At 36.4% G+C, this 17,123-nt stretch overlaps 1 protein-coding gene across 1 annotated transcript; it reads right to left on the bottom strand.

Annotated features, from left to right (window-relative positions):
• Positions 1-5,745: 5,745 nt before the first annotated feature.
• LOC115676450 (protein DETOXIFICATION 27-like) lies at positions 5,746-12,194 on the bottom strand. Its single transcript, XM_030599376.2, has 9 exons — positions 11,633-12,194; positions 9,825-10,366; positions 8,518-8,604; positions 8,358-8,414; positions 7,400-7,638; positions 6,804-6,922; positions 6,596-6,685; positions 6,335-6,448; positions 5,746-6,141 (listed from the first exon to the last, which is right to left on the bottom strand). The coding sequence occupies exons 1-8, from the start codon at positions 11,927-11,929 to the stop codon at positions 6,374-6,376; spliced, it is 1,506 nt and encodes a 501-aa protein (XP_030455236.1). The 5' UTR covers positions 11,930-12,194; the 3' UTR covers positions 5,746-6,141; positions 6,335-6,373.
• Between the last annotated feature and the right edge of the window lie 4,929 nt (positions 12,195-17,123).

Here is a 17,123-nt window from a genome sequence, read left to right as displayed (position 1 = left end):
ACAAATGAGGTCGGTGGGAACAAGGGAAATGTCAGCTCAAGAATCGAGGGCTCGTCCCTAAATTTTCATTTTGACCTATTCTGACTCTCTCGTTTTGGTGCTGCAAAATTGTTCTCGTTGTCTCGATGCGTAGTCTACGTCAACAAAAAAGACTTACTGTATAGATCCCATCACATAATAATCGTTGAAATTTAGATTGCGCGAAAGCATGATTTTGATATTAATGATGATTTGTGTTTTGATGCGTGCAAATATATGTGTATATGGTCTAGTTGATGTAAATGAATGAACAAGGGGCAAGCTATATAGATGAGTATTTAAGTAATAGTAGGCTATCGGATATGGAAATATATTAGGAAAATAATGCAAATGGTATATGAACTTTGGTCCAATGTATAATGTAGTCTATAAGCTTTTAATTTGTTCAATGAGGTCCCTAAATTTCAGCTCAATGTGCAATACAGTTTCTGAACTTTCAATTTATTCAATGTATTGATATCCCATATGCATTTTGAGAAACAAAGAAACATATAGTTACGTTGTCCTAATTGCACCAGGATCTAATGAGAAAAATATACCCACCAGGTCAAGAGCAACCCAAATGAACAAAGAATGAAGGGAGCATTGTAAAAATTATATGCAGAAACCTAATTAGACCTAACAATTCACCACGGAGTTGTTCAACACTTTCTATCAATAATAATTCATAAATACAAAGAGTAGTGCTTGGAGTAGTATTATATTATAGGGAAAAAGCTACATCAAACTCCAAACTATGCCTACTGTGATACATTTACCTTGAATTTTTTTGTGACATAAAAAATCCCAAACTATACTCACTGTGACACATTTACCTTAAAATTTTTCTTGAGACATAAGAAATTCCAAACTTGTACCAATATGATATATTTAATCTCCGTCAAGGTTCCGTTAGATGATTTTTTAGTCAAAACGTTATTTTTTATTTCACTTAAGCCACGGGCACCGTGCCAACTATTTGTTTTCTGGTGTCCATGTAGGAAGATTTTTAATGATTCTCATTGAGAAAACTTTGATAGAGGGTAAATGTGTCACACATGTACAAATTTAAGATTTTTGGTGCCACAGAACAAAAGTTTAGGATAAATGCGTCATAGTAGACATATTTTTGGGTTTTTCTTGGCTTTTGTCCTATATTATAAACCTCTTAATGAGGTGTTAAGATGGATCAGGTATCTAATACCTAATGAAGTGATTTTGCTCAATCATTTGACTTTCAATTTCTTGCATACACGCCAACATGTTCATTTTTGCTAGTAGTTGATTAATTTAAAGTTTTTTTATTTGACTTTCAAATAAATGAATGTTGGTAACTGACTCAAATAATGGTTAGCGACACAAACTTAGTTGATGATCTAATCGCGGAATAGGATTGATAAGTAAGACAAATAAAAATGATAACTCTAGTGAATTAAAAAAAAAAGACCAAATAAACGGTTGTCAAATTACTCAACTAAGAGTTGATAATCCAAACATAATTTTGTAATTAATTAGAATAAAGTTTGTAAGTCCCACAAAAAAGATTGGTAATTTCATATATATATATATATATATATATATATATATATATATATATATATATATATATAGAGCTAGAGAGAGAGAGAGAGAGAGAGAGAGAGAGAGAGAGAGATAAAATAAAAAGAGAATTGGGATATAATGATGAAACTACCATTAAATTTATCACCTAATTTGACTTATAGCAAAGGTATATATGAAGAACTAGGAATAAGCGGTTCTAGATTCCTTACAGATTCCACCTGGAACCTACCCTCGGGTACAGGTTCCTCATTTTTTGGAACCTAGAACCTATCCGTCGGAACCTAGAACCTAGAACCTGGAAGCTACCCCAAAACCTGTTCCTAGGTCGGTTCTACGGTCTAACAGATTCTTTTTTTTTTATTATTTCATTTTAAGTTACACAAAACAAAAATGGACGCAACAATACTGAACAAGTTTGTCATTCACAAAAGAGAATGCAAAAAACTAGTTTTCCTGGCATTACGGTTCAAATAAATACAATTAAAATGAGAAGTCATTGTTTGCATCGATACTAGGGGTGAGAGATTCCATGTTCCGTACAGGTTCCACAGGGTTCTAGGTCGGTTCCAAGATCTACCCAGGTTACATTTGTATTATTAATTGAACAATTGCAATGAAATATCATCTTTAATTACCACCACTTACTGTTATGATCCACAGACCACAACTTATATTTAGACACACGAAAAATATGAAACATTAACAAGTCATAAAATGAAAGCTCAGACCAATGGTTCCAGATTATACACTCATCATCTAATGCCATGAAACATCACACAATCACGCGAAGACATAGACAAAAAAACAAACATAAAACACTTGTTTAGGTTTCAGGTTCTAGGTTCCACCTACCTAGAACCTAGAACTTACCCGTCGAAATAGGTTCTCCAATTTTTGGAACCTGGAACCTACCCTGTATATCTTGGAACCTGAAACCTACAAGTTCCCACTGGTTAGGTTCCAGGGTAGAACTTGGAACCATGCTCACCCCTATGAAGAACCACGCATTGAACGAACATGATTCTAGTTCTTAAAGAAGTTAATAATGTTTAATACATCCTATGGATCACATCAAATAAGACTGTAGATCACTAATGACTAGAAAGCTGCCACAGAAACTCGTAGGAGAACCAGCAAATCTTTAAAATTTAATATTTTAGGGGGTTAATACATCGAAAAATCACAAAGTAGTACATATGTGATATATTTACCCTAAACTAATTTTTTAACCACCAAAAATCTCAAATTGGTATACTTGTAATAAATTTACTTTCCGTTAAATTGGATTAATATTACAAAACACCACAAATTAGTAAATATGTGACAAACAGAGAGGTAAAACCCTAAACTAGTACACCCGTCAACTGTCACGTGTCATACTCAACAATTTGACAGTAAAATTTAACGAAAATTAACGGAAGGTAAATTTATTACAAGTGTACAAGTTTTGAGTTTAAAATTAGTTTACGCTCATTAAATCACAAACAACCATATCTCTCTCTCTCTCTCTCTCTCTCTCTCTCTCTCTCTCTCTCTCTCTCTCTCACACACACACACACACACACACACACACACACACACACACACACAAATAGTTATGGATGTTATTAGTTCAATACATCCTCATCATTGCTATTACACTGAACCTACATAAAGGAGGAAGATATATATATATATATATATATATATATATATATATATATATATATATATATATATATATATATATATATATATAGTAAAGTCAGTTAAACGGATTTAGCCACTCACATTTGAGAATTATAAAAAGAAAGGATAATTAATAATAAATAACTTTTTTTATCAAAGTAATATCTCATTCATTTCCACAGAAATACAAGAAAGAAATATGGCAGTCTAACTGCAAACCAGGACAAATCCCAAACAATTTCAAAACAAAACAAGCTCTACATATCAAGATGAATCATCATAACAAAGTTAAGAGTTATAAGCTTAAAAAGCATATTTGTGACTTCTTCAAATCAAGATCGACGGCCGATCACTAAATTCGTTTTTAGTAATGAGCAGACACTGATATCTCAATCTATTGCTACGGCTTTGTCTTCTGTCGATTTGGTCAGCCATACAAACAAATATTTGTTTCCATAAGTGGAGTTCTTCAACTATAGAAAGAATGTTGCCCCTGAGATGATTACCAATCTATTAAGATATCTTGCGTGATTAAATATTTTCGCAAAGATATTCTTAAGCTATGAAATTAAATATCTCAAAATAATAGTCTTGAAGTTCGTGACAAGATTGTCATCGAGTATTATTCTAATATTCAGCCATCGCATTCCTCTGCTAATATTCGAGTATATATTATGATAATATTCAGCATTTGCCCTACTGATATCCAGCGTCTTCCATGCTAATATCCACCGTTTGCATTGCTAATAGTCAGATGAAACCCTTGATAATATTCATTCAGAAATTTAGTTGCTATTCATAGAGTGATCGTGCTGATATTCAAGTAGTTCACTTGTTGATATTCATGCAGTTCACTTTCTTTTTGCCTCATGGATATGATAAATTGTTCTTACCAAGATAGTTTAGCAACGATAGCAATTAAGATTTTGTAGACATAAAACCTTACATTTTCAAGTCAATATAAATTTCCATTCCACTAGACTTGTTCATGTAGGTCTTTCAATCATAGAATCCTTTCAGCTTGAATACTACCTGAAACATAAACGGTCATCGCATTTATCAATCATAGAATCCTTTCAGCATGAATATTACCTGAAACATAAACACTTATCGCATTTATCAAGTTCGATATAAAACCATGGATAGTTTTGTCAAATATATAAGGTTTTCTCAACAAATGCGCCACGTGTCAAGCAATTCTTGTATTGAATTGAAAAGATTAACCTATGTAGTACTAAAGTTAGCATTTTCCTGTAGCTCTACACCAAAGAGATTTGCAAATTATCACGACCTTCCACGAGGTGAACCACTAAGGAAAAGCTAATGGATTACTAAGTAAATACTTAGGGTGCACTCTCCTAACCACATACCAATTGCAACTTTGGGTTTTAATTTAATCATTTTAACATGCATTTCACTCATTTAGGAATCGCCACTAATCTATTATGGGTCAATTAGAAACCCAAGTAAAATATAGAAGAATATTTTACTTTTGCGAATGAGAGATTTCATAGATCCGGGGACTTGATTACGCTCAATTAATCTAACGTCCTTTCGGTACTTTTTTCTCTTTATTTCAAAAATATTTTGCAAGCAATCTCGGTTGATTTTAATCCTAATCCACTAATATGCAATGTGTGATCATGCGAGTGCGCAGACAAAAATTTAACACTCAATAAATCAAAAGCATAAATAAATTATTAGGAATAGAGCAAAAAACTCAATGCATAAAGCAAAATATGACTTCATTATGATTATGCTCCAAGTGTTGTGCAAGATGTTAATTAAAAAACTAAACAACGTATATATGACCTAAACATGATTTCCAAATGCAATGTCAATTAACTTTTTATGGGTTTTCTTCTTTTTATTAAACTATATGCAATTTATGAAATGCAGTTATTAATCTAAGTTATGTCTACATAAATTTTAATTTAAACTAATAACATGTGCTATGAATTATTTAAATGCAATCCACATGTAAACTAATCCTAATGACGGGCTAGAGAATCATGAACTAATTTAATATGATATGCAATTTAACCTAAGTATATGTTCACTAAATGACATGGATATTATGCAATTTGAACCTAAGCCTCGAGGACTAGAGTTGACAATGATGGCAGAGTGGGAGTTACGGTTTGCTTTTTGGCCCTAATTTGGGGCCAATATGTCAATTGTGGGCAAGAATAAAAGCCAACCACGTTATTTTTTGCTAATTACATTTCTCTGGCATTACGTCAAATTTTCCGGCAAAGAAAATAATCGGTGGCATTGGAGTGATCGATTTTTTTCCAAAGTAGCACTCAAGTATTAGAAAAGTTTTGCTATTCAAATGAGTACTGTATAAAAGTTATGCCACTTCTAGTTTCATTTTTTTCCTAAGAAGAAAAGAGAATTGACATACAATGATGAAACAATCATTCCGTTTATCACCTAATTTGACTTATAGCAAAGGTATATATGAAAGCCCATGCATGGAATGAACATGATACATTCAAGGAAAAGAAATGATTAAATTACCATCCTTAATCTACCGTGAGATTAACAGCATATGTTGAACCTCCAAAAAAATAAATAGCAAATCAATATAAATTGTTGTGGGGCCTACTCTTTCAAAAATTTGTGGCTCACAAAATGATGCTACTCTCATAATGACTCAAAGACCACTATGCTAGCAAAGCTCCAATCTTCGAAGATTCAAAATTTTAGAGTTTCTCAAACGGTTATTGAATCAACAAATATCTTCTCTCTCTGTTGTTGATGGTCCTTTTCCCAACTCGAAGATCGATTGCAGATGCATAAGGGTCGTTAGAAGGTTGCATGAAAAGGAGCAAATAGCTGTAATTGCTACTGGTCCAATACATCCTAATCCTTGCCATTACACTGAACCTACGCAAGGGGAGAATATTTATAGCAAAGTTAGTCAAACAGATCAGCCAATCACATTAAAGAACTATGTGGAGAACAGCATAAACTAATAACAAATAACATTGCACCATGATCAATCATATTGAGTTGGCTACTGATTAATAAATTAATTATGCTGATTATGAATAACTAGAGAAACTACTTCCGTACTCACCTATATCTACGTAACACCGACAGCTTCAAACAACGAGTTTTAGCTAGCAGCCGATTCATCATCTTCAATGGTTGGAGTTGACCATTTCGCAACCCGCACTCTAGCTTTCTCCGCCTGCGTTAAGTCGTCATCACAGAAATATATGGGAGATTTCATTTGGTAAAAACGCAAATTACCATGGAAAGAAGAGAACCAAAGATGGAATGCTGAATGCTCATATTTGTTTGATCAAAAGTAAAATGAAATATACTTGAAGTTTACCTCTTTCTCCCAATCACATCGAATTGTTATTATGGCCAATATCACAGTTTGAACAGCAGTGCCTCCAAAAATCATTCCACCCCAAATACCCTGCATTTATTCAAAGTTGTCCTTAATATTAATTAAACCATCTGGTTATTGAACTTAAGTAACATAGCATATGAAAAAAAATGAAGTGATAAGCTCAATGAAGGATTGAAAAATTTACCATAACACCTAAGTTGAGAACCCAACCCATGAGAAATCCAAGAGGTAAACCAACGACATAGTAGCATCCCAAATTTATGTACGCAACATACGCTTGCCATCCCGATCCAACAGCAACTCCTGCAGCATTGATGAAAGTCGAGTGTATTCTGAGAAAGGAATCTGACCCTAATTCTCATGTATCAATTTTGAGTTGTAGTGAGAGAAATTAAATTAAAGTTGAAGTTGTATTATGCTTACTATGAGTAATTCTAGATGGAATGAAACAATTTGTTCCCCGATATATCATGCTTTGTTTTAGGGTTCTAGTTTAAGCTTATATTGGATGCTAATAACAAATCACCAAATGATCAATTGAGTTAATGTTAAGCATATCAAATATCTCACTTGGTCGAACTTGACTGTACGTCAATACAACACTTGTACCGAGCAAACCATCTCATTTTCCTTTGTATGGACACTTTTGATCAATTGGACATCAATACCGCGAAAATTTCTTTCACCATTACATCATGTGACCTTCCACAGATGGATATATGGAAAAGAAGACTTACAGCCCGAAAACCTGCATATTAATAGATGGTTTCGAAGATTTACCTGATAGAACAGGCTGAACACTGTTGAATAGTATGGTGATGCCTAGAAGATAAGAGAGCTTGTCCACTTCTTCAAGAACATCAGCGGAAGAAGTGAAAATGTACGCAAATTTGTCATGCAAAGCCATGATGAGAGCACAGAAGAAGCAACCAATCATTGTTGATTGCACAACGGACACCACAGTAGCAAATTTCGCGGCCCTGCCGTTCCCAGTTCCAAGCTCATTCGCCACCCTCACTCTGAATATTAAGTGAACTAGAGATTGAAGATTGAAGGAACGATAAATGAAAAGATCTATTTTTTTCCTTACCAAAAAAAAATAAATGAAAAGATCTTTTGATTTTGAAAGCTTATTCTGCAGAAAGCGAAAGAGAGTTTTGACGCTCTTGGAAAAGGAACTTTTTTTCCACTAGTCAAGTACTCAATAAGATCAAGAATTGAATCTTATTACGAACTAATGCTTAGTTGATTATATTTAAACCATTCACAAGTGTCGATGCTTTTGAAGATATGACAATAGTGTCAAAAGCTGATGCAAAATTCTAAGATGAAGTTTACCTTTCTGTCAGTTTTCTGCGTTATATAGACACACTTTGTGCTTGGTTTGTCTATACATTTGTTTTTGCAGTTTGGACTTGTACCTGGGACTTTGCTTAACTTACTCTTATTTAATAAATAGTCTACATCGTTGTCAATCTAAATGATTACACTCAACATATACAAAATCATTTGTACAGATTTATTTATAGTAAAACAGTCTCGTCTTGATCGTACATAACCTAGTGTTGTTGATGAACCAGTTTCATATAAATAAAAAACACACTTGTAGAGGATACTCCCCTTCAGTCAACTACTTATAAATTTATAATGGGATTGATTGATACGATTCCGGATGATGAATCTAAGTTCAAATATATACTTTACTTGGTTTTGTTCTTGGTTATGAGAGAGAAAGTACCCGGTTGCGGCAAAGAAGGAAAGAGGGATCATCATCTCCCAACCGTTGATGCTCATGCTGCCACATACGTACAATTATGAACTCACCAGTTGCATAATAGGAGACACTTGGTGAATAATTTTTCTGATGATAAATTACTGAAATAGAGATAAACTCTTACCAGATTGACAGGGCATCCACCGCAACCGTTGCGTCTTGGAGATATCCAGTCATTAGTATCAATATTCTATAGTACCAATTCTCCAAACTGTTCGAGAAATACCAAGAAAATATGGTCACCAATTCTCCAAATTGTTTGAAAAGTACCAATTCTCCAAACTGCATGTGAATATTCTCAGTGCAGTTACGACATAGTTTCCTGAGTTAAATTTAGTTAGAAGAACATGTAAAACCACAGTGATTAAACTTTATCTTATGATCAATCCAGGTTCCTAATAAGTGTTGGCTAGCCCCATCCACAACAAATGTGGGATAAACCCCAAAAATCTTCCAAGCATATATCGGGCCCTAGGTTGGAACGGCAATAATTCGTATCTTCCAAGGACTGTTGGGTCGAGACTTATTGGTAATTTAGGCTCTGATACCAATGTTGGGTAGTATTGGGTAGGGGTGAGCGGTTCCCGATCCGGTCCGGTCCAATCCAAGAACCGGGAATCGGACCGGGAGGACCAGTTCCCAGTTTCTAGGACCGGGGACCGAACCGGCTAGTCTTGGGACCGTGGACCGGATCAAACCGGATCGAACCGGACCGGTCTGGTCCGGTTCCAATGGGATCAATATTAATATTATTTGTGAACCAGAACCGATTATTTCGTTCTTTCTTTCGTAGTTCTGATTTGATCGGCTAAGGCCATGGAAAAAATTGGAAAAATATATATAATATATGAAAAAATTGAACAATCGGTTCCAATGGAACCAATTTTAAATATTTTTCATATATATATTAAATATTATATAAATGAAAAAATTAGGAAAATATATATTTATCAGTTCGATCCGGTCAGTCCGGTTCCCACCCTAGAACAGGGAATCAGACCACCCGAAAATCGGTTCCACTTTTAAGAATCGGGAACCGGACCGATATTCCCGAGAACCGGACCAAACCAGTCGGTCCGGTCCTAGTTTAGACGGTCCATCTTGCTCACCCCTAGTATTGGGCCTCTCTCGCCTCAAAAGCTAACTCAGAGGGTGAGACTTTTCCTCATACTTACAAACTGACCACCAGCTCTTTCTATAATCGATGTGGGATAAACCCAACAATACGATCATGTCATGTCCACCGAAAATTAAGCGATTACGATATGCATAGTTAGATCGAATGGATTATGTTAAACAAGTAACTGAAGAACTCTGACTTTGAAAAGCCCCTTTTTTGTGCAGATATGAGATAAAAATAGAAGCAAGCTAAATTTAGATACCTATGCATCGTGTAACTTGGAGATGGAAACTAAGAATACGGAGTTTTACCAAAGCATAACTCCAGAAGCAGCGGACAGTTTGACAAACTCCCATAACCCCGAGAAAGCCTCCATGGAGAAGCCAGTCCATGTCAGTGGGCATCTACCGCACGCGGTGTACACGAACATTGCGAGCACCAGGAACCACCAAGAGAGATCCAAGCCGATGGACAGCCCCGCCACGCCAAAGTCGAACACGTAGATGGAGAGCCAGCTCGTGAGCAAGTTGATCACTAGGCTGGCCAGCGAGATCCATGCCAAGACCTGGGTCTTAAGCTGGCTCTGCAAGAACCTCCACAAGGGGAATTGAAAGGCGAAGCTGAAGTGCAACGGGATGAGCCACAGAGCTACCGTGCCACACATCTCCGCCACGTCGTCCGCCTGCCCTAGGAGCTTCAGGAGTGGCGACGCAAACAAGTAGAATGGAAGCAGCAAGAAGCAACACAGGAAGAGCACAATCCACGACCTTTGCAGGTAGATGCCAAGCATGTGGTATCTCTTCGCGCCAAAGGCTTGGCCACATAATGTCTCGAGCGCGCTCGCCATACCTAACTAATAACCACAATCCATACACAAAAGTTGACATGAAACTCTTGTTTTCTCTCTGTTTTTTCATGTCAAATTGAGTGTCTAGCTAGCTAAAATCACTTCGAGCACCCAATGAATCTGTAAAGTGGTGTATAAAAGTAATTTCTCTTTAAAATGCCATACACACACAAGCAAACGATACTGCTCGATCCCTTTCATGTTTAAATTTCTTTCAGTGAGAGTGAAAATTGATTTTTGAAGCTAGAAAATATCATCCAAACTCGTTTCGCTATATTCATTTCTTGTATGAGCGTGAAGTCATCGCTAGAGGGCAGATAAGAAAGACAAACAAAAGACCAAATGACGTGCATCACTGCCTCAATATTTGCGCACATCGACCTTTATTAATCGCGAATTCCTACTCTACCGACCGACACAAAGTTATTAGCGCTCCGATCAAGGCACATCGATTCAATACACTATAATTTAACTTAATCTACTGCAGGGACTTTAAATGATTCTGGAACTCTAGGATTCTGCAATGCATAGTAATTAGGGATGCACAAAACAGACCGCCCAAACCGAAAACTGCCTGGACTAGACCGAACTAGCTGGTTCGGTTCGGTTTCTGGAAGTGTCGGTTCGGTTCTCAGTTCCTAAAAGTGGAACCGGTGTCCGAGCGGTCCGGTTCCCGATTCCAAGGGGAAACCAGACCAATCAGATCGGACCGACTACAAATACTTTTTTTTTCCTCGTAAAAATTAGTAAAATGTGAACTAAACCCTAAGTGAACTTTATTGATAAATATTCATTGACAAAAATAAGTAAAATGTGAATTAAACCCTAAGTGACTGATTCTATTGGATCGGATCCGACCACTCGTCTGGTGCGGTTTCCAGTCCGGTCCTCGATTCCACCTTGGAATCGGATCATACCGGAAACCGATCACACCTAATAGTAACCGGTGAAGAAGAATCGCAGTCACCCAGATAAGCAAGTTGAAACCTTCATGGTGTTGACTATAGACGTGGGCGGCGAATTCGGCTTCGCCATGGTGGCCGGCCAACACTCCCATATCTGTGATATTATTTCAATCCCACACTTTTGATGCAACGTAGTGGTATTTTTTTTTTTTTTGCGTCAATATAATTAAGTCTGTCAAAACTTTAAATTGTCCAAGTTTTATTTGGTTATCATTGTCATGTCGAATGACTTCTATATCAGGGGAACTATGTAACGAATATTGAATCAGAGAATTAGCAAGCGCAGATTTTTCTTTCCGGTACTTACCAAGAGGCCGTAATTGAAGCCGACGATGACGTTGATGGCTATGGACATGCCGGCAAGATCAACCTCCCCGAGGTGCCCTGCGAATGCCTGCGTGACGACCAACATGGTGTATTGGGCCACGCGGCCGAAGATGGCAGGGCCGATGATGTGCCACAGCTTCCTGGTCTCAGCCCATGCTCTCATGCTCAAGCTCGTCTTCTCTTCGTCCTCATGATCCCCACCGTCGCAGTCGCCATCCGCCACTGATTCTTGCAGCAGAGGCTGGTCGGCGTCGCCGTTGCCGTCGACGATCGCCATGAAAGGAACAGCGGCTTTTTTTGCCTCTAGAGAGGGAAGGTTGTGATAATGAGAGCAAAGGGAAATACAGATGATTAGAAGGCAGTGAAATGATCGGTGATGGACGAGTCCCTCTGGGCAGGATCAAGTGTCAAGAGTAGTACTCATTAGAAGTTCGAAACTTCTCCCGTTGACTTTCACAGATCGAAACAGCAATATATTGGACGGTCCATGTGACCCAAGCTACACGTCTTTCGGAAATATTCTTTTGTGACTCTGACAGGTGAGAGTAAATGGTATATAATGAAGAACATCTGTAAAGGAGGGGGCTTTAACTGCGCATATGGAGGAGGCAGGTTGGACCGATATGAAATGGAGATACTCTTTTCTTATCTGGAAAAGTTTAAAAAATGAGGTAGATGGGAACATGGAGAATGTCAGTTCAAGAATCGAGGGCTCATCGCTAAATTCTGATTTTGACCTATTCGACTCTCGCGTTTTGGTGGTGTGAAATTGTTCTCATTATCTCGATGCGGAGTCTGCTTCGACAAGCAGGCATTAGAAACTTCTAACCTTGGTGATTGCTGACAGTAGGACTTGTTGTATAAATCTCATCGCGTAATAATTCTTTCGACGAATTTAAATTTTGATTGCTTCTATCTGTCATGTTAGATCACTTATCGTTTCTTATTAAAACAGGAAGGAAATTCACCAGCATCGACGGCCTAATTCAATGATGCTTGCCCATATAGGACGTCAACGTGCTCCAAGGTCTGTTTTCCTTGATATAGACCTTTTATTTACATAGGTATAGACCTTCATCAAAAGTGAGAAGACAGAGAGACTTGTACAAGTTTTCTTTAAATTAATCTCTGACTTCTGTTTTCGATTAGCTTTCACTCCCATGACATGACTAAAACATAATAGAGACATGCAATTGCAAGAGGGTTGCGAAAAGGACGGAAGGAAAGAAATTGGTGGCATGCGTGGAATGGTTGGTTGGAGAATTAGTTACTAAAACAAAAAGGGCGGGTTTGAATTTGGTGGTGATTTGCTATTAATTCCAAAGAAAAAAAAAAAGAGAATGGGACAATCGAGATGTACAACTTCTGAAGCACAATTGATAGGACCTACTGCCAGACAGTTCTGCTGAGCCTCCTGCACCATTACGCGATTAGGAACTTCATTTTAGGTTAACAAATTTCGACTTTACTAAAATACAATTAATGTCATGAATTAGGTACAATCCGAGTTGAAACCTAAATGGGCTGGCCAACCGTAGGTATTTCATATAATTGGAAATGCACTATGTGCCTCACGTCTAGACTCGTCAAATGAGTGGGTCAGATCGAAAATGGCCCGACTCAAATAGATCAATTTAACCCGTTTTGACTCATTTCTATGTAACGTAAATCTAGCGACTTATACCCTATCCATATCCGCCCGACCCAACCCATATTGATAAAATACTTTTATATTTAAACCCTGTCTAAGGAAACGAATACCCTGACTGAGGTGAGAGTGCGGTATGAATGAGCGCGATATTGAGTGTGGGCGAGAGAGAATGAAAAGAAAGTCATAGAGGTGAGTTGGATCTACATAAGTTGTAAACCCATTTACAATCCATATTGTGTTTAAACCCATTTATGACCCATTTGATGAATATAACTAACACATTTATGACCTATTTAACCCCATATGGGTTAAAAAATGGGTTTATGACTCATTTTAACGAGTCTACTCTCATCTTCCATGTTAATCTCTTCTTCCGAAATCATTTTACCTTTCTTGATGATAGGAGAATTTGGGCTTCTAAAACTAGCTAGCAAATCCTTCATGGGTGTTTAGAGACGACTGCCACACTTGCTACGGAATGTCTTATTCACCGCAACAACAACATTGAAATGCCAGTGGAATAGACGACGTATGATTCACAAGGACTACCCCCGCAAGCAGGATCCAATTCACTAAGAAAGGAGCTTCAAACTCGCACTACCCGCTAAAGAAGCGAAGCGGTTTCTGTCTTGTGCTCTAATCAATTTGGCCAACCATTTCGGTGTGGGTAAAAGATGTTTGCTTAGTATGGCACGTCTAGTTTCCACCTTTTAGATTATGTGAATGAAAAACTTCGTTTCGCAAGGCTGACTATCTGGTGAGGGTCATAGTCATGGAAACTCGGTTTCCTATTCACATCATCCCATGGAGTCTTGTCCATCCATAATGCAAAAGACAAGTGCTTGAGGTTACACTTGATGGCCAAAAGCTTGAAAAAGGTTTCTGGTGCGTCATTATTTGTCTAGGCAATAAGATCAGCCTGATCTGATGGTGTGCTTGGAATAGGGGGCGCTGGCATTGGTGTCGTTGAGGTTTGCACGATCTAACCTTCTATATTGTTTATGCCCACACGTGATGGATCCACAAATGATTGATCACTGACCACGAAGTGTACATGTGTGTCGCCGTTTCGTTTGTCAGTTTGACTAGACCATTCGATCAAGAGTGCTGTCAGAGAGAGCTCATTGAAGAATAAAATGTTAATACAGTGAAAAATCCTAAATTGATATATCTGTAAAAATTTTACCTAAAATTAATTTTTTGATCACGAAAAATCCAAACTGGTATACCTGTGATAAATTTACCCTCCTTTAGTTTCCATTCAATTTTACAGTCAAATTGCTAAGTTTGATGACACATGGCAATTGACGGGTGTACTAGTTTGAAATTTTACCACTCTGTTTATCACGGGTTTACCAATTTGTGATTTTTCATTGTATTAATCCAATTTAACGGAGGGTAAATTTGTCACAAGTGTACTAGTTTAGAGTTTTTGATGGTCAAAAAATTAGTTTGAGGTAAAATTGTCACAGGTGTATCAGTTTTAGGTTTTTCATGGTCAAAAAACTAGTTTTGGGTAAAATTATTACAGGTGTACCAGTTTAGGGTTTTTCATGGCATTAACCCAAGAATAAAATAAAGGATTTCCGAAAGATTGTAGAAAAGAGAAATTATGTGTTTATGTCCCATGTGCATTTTAAGAAAGAAAGAAACATATACCATGGAGTTATTCAACACTTTATATCAATAAGAATTCGGAAATAGAAAGAGGAGTGCGTAGAGTAGTATTATATTATGGGGAAAAAGTCACAACAAACTCCAAAATATGCTCACTGTAACACATTTACCCTAATTTTTTTTTTGGATAGATGCATCACAGTAGGCATAGTTTAGGATTTTTTGTGGCTTTTACCCTATGTTATAAACACCTTAATGAGGTGTTAAGATGGATCGGGTATGTAATACCTAAGAAAAAAGATTCACTACGAAGATTAGATAATGCTAATATATTTGCTAGTAGGTATCCAATACCTAATGTAGTGATTTTGCTCAATCATTCGACTTTCAATTTCTTGCATACACGCCAACATGTTCATATTTGCTAGTAGTTGATTAATTTAAAGTTTTTTTTGGTCAAAGATAAGAAAAGTTGGTAATTAAAAAATAAATGAATGTTCATAACTAACTTAAATAATGTTTAGCGAGACAAGCTTGTTGATAATATATAATCGCAGAATAGGCTTGATAACTAAGACAAATAAAAAATGATAACTCTAATGAATTAAAGAAAAGACCAAATAAACATTGTTAAATTATTCAAGTAAGAGTTGATAATCCAAAACTAATTTTGTAAATTAATCATATGGTAAGTCCCACAAAAATATTGCTAATTTCATATATAGAGAGAGAGAGAGAGAGAGAGAGAGAGAGAGAGAGAGAGAGAGAGAGAGAGAGAGAGTTGGGATAAAATGATGAAACCACCATTTAATTTATCACCTAATTTGACTTATAGCAAAGGTATATATGAAGTTCCATGCATTGAACGAACATGATACTAGTTCTTAAAGAAGTTAATAATGATTAGTACATCTTAGGGATCCCATCAAATAAAACTGTAGATCACTAACGACTAGAAAGCTGCCACAAAAACTCATAGGAGAACCAGCAAATCTTATAAAATTAAAAAATTCTAGAGTCTCTCAAAGCTTATTAAATCACAAAGAATCATATCTCTCTCTCTCTCTGTTATGGTTATCGTCCTTTTTTCCAGCTCAAAAATCGATTGCAGATGTTGCATGAAGATGAGGAGCAAATAGTTATGGATGTTGTCGCGACCTAAATTTCTCAGGCTAATGGATTATTAAGACTAAGCCTAACTCGGGCCCTCCCAAGCCCTACCAATTCGCAACTTAGGGTTTAAGTTTTTAGCATGCAAAAATTTTCATGCTTGGAGTCGCCACTAATCTATTTGTGGTAGGTCGATTAGAAACCTAAATAAAACATAGAGAGATATGTTTTACTCCTACGAACCAGATATTCTAAGCTCGGGGACTTGGTTACGCTAGATCTAGTCTAACGCACTTTCGGTACATTTTCTTTTCAAAAATGTTTATGCAGGCAGTCTGGATCCATTTTATTACCTAATCACTAACATGTGAGGTGTTCGTGCGGGTATGCAAACTACCAATTTAACACCCAAGAAAGCAATAAATAAATTACAAGATTAGGAGAATGACGTACCTTAGAGCAATGCAAGCATCTGCATTGTTATTAGAAATCACACAGACAATCCTAATATGATTTCTAATTAACAAAGCAAGGCACTCAAGATGTTCTTTATGATTTGCGCTTTCTTAAAATGCAAACTAACCTATATGCAATGACGTGCAAAAAAAAACATGCGATTAATGCGACCTAGCATGCGAACTATATGATATGCGACAATATGACCTATTTCTAATGACGGGCAAATGATTTATTTTTGATATTTTTCCAATGAAATTCGGAATTAAAAAAATGCCTAAATTAACATGCAATCAATTCTAGAAAACGTAATTTAACCTATGCTAAAGTGACTTCTTTTGGGTATTTTTTATGATAATTCGAAATTAAAATCACCCCAAAACGAACCATCGAGATCAGGATAATATCTAAATTAAAATAGGAAATAAATTACTCTAATTCCTAATTTAAATAAAAAGGTTATCCTATCGACTTATTCAAAGAAAGTTATCCTAAACCTATCCTAAACATGCATCATTCTTTTTGGGATTTTCATGGAAATTCGGAATCTAAAAATAACCTAAACAATCTTTTAGGATTAGAATAACACCTAATTTAAACTAGGAAATAAATTATCTTAAGTCCCGATTTAAATTAA

Source organism: Syzygium oleosum, unplaced genomic scaffold, assembly GCF_021117445.2.
Source record: "Syzygium oleosum isolate NSW1041296 unplaced genomic scaffold, Sole_v2.1 Sole_v2.05, whole genome shotgun sequence".
Lineage (NCBI taxonomy): Eukaryota > Viridiplantae > Streptophyta > Magnoliopsida > Myrtales > Myrtaceae > Syzygium > Syzygium oleosum.
Note: the sequence above shows the minus strand (reverse complement) of the source record. Positions and strands in the feature narration are given on the sequence as shown.

What these genes read in the sequence shown, in the direction of transcription:
- LOC115676450 (XM_030599376.2), bottom strand. Translation starts at nt 11,929, where the DNA reads ATGGCGATCGTCGACGGCAACGGCGACGCCGACCAGCCTCTGCTGCAA. An exon ending in GTGGATGCCCTGTCAATCTG is followed by an intron (nt 8,415 to 8,517) that starts GTAAGAGTTTAT and finishes CGTATGTGGCAG; the next exon opens with CATGAGCATCAACGGTTGGG. An exon ending in TCCTTCTTTGCCGCAACCGG is followed by an intron (nt 7,639 to 8,357) that starts GTACTTTCTCTC and finishes CTTAATATTCAG; the next exon opens with AGTGAGGGTGGCGAATGAGC.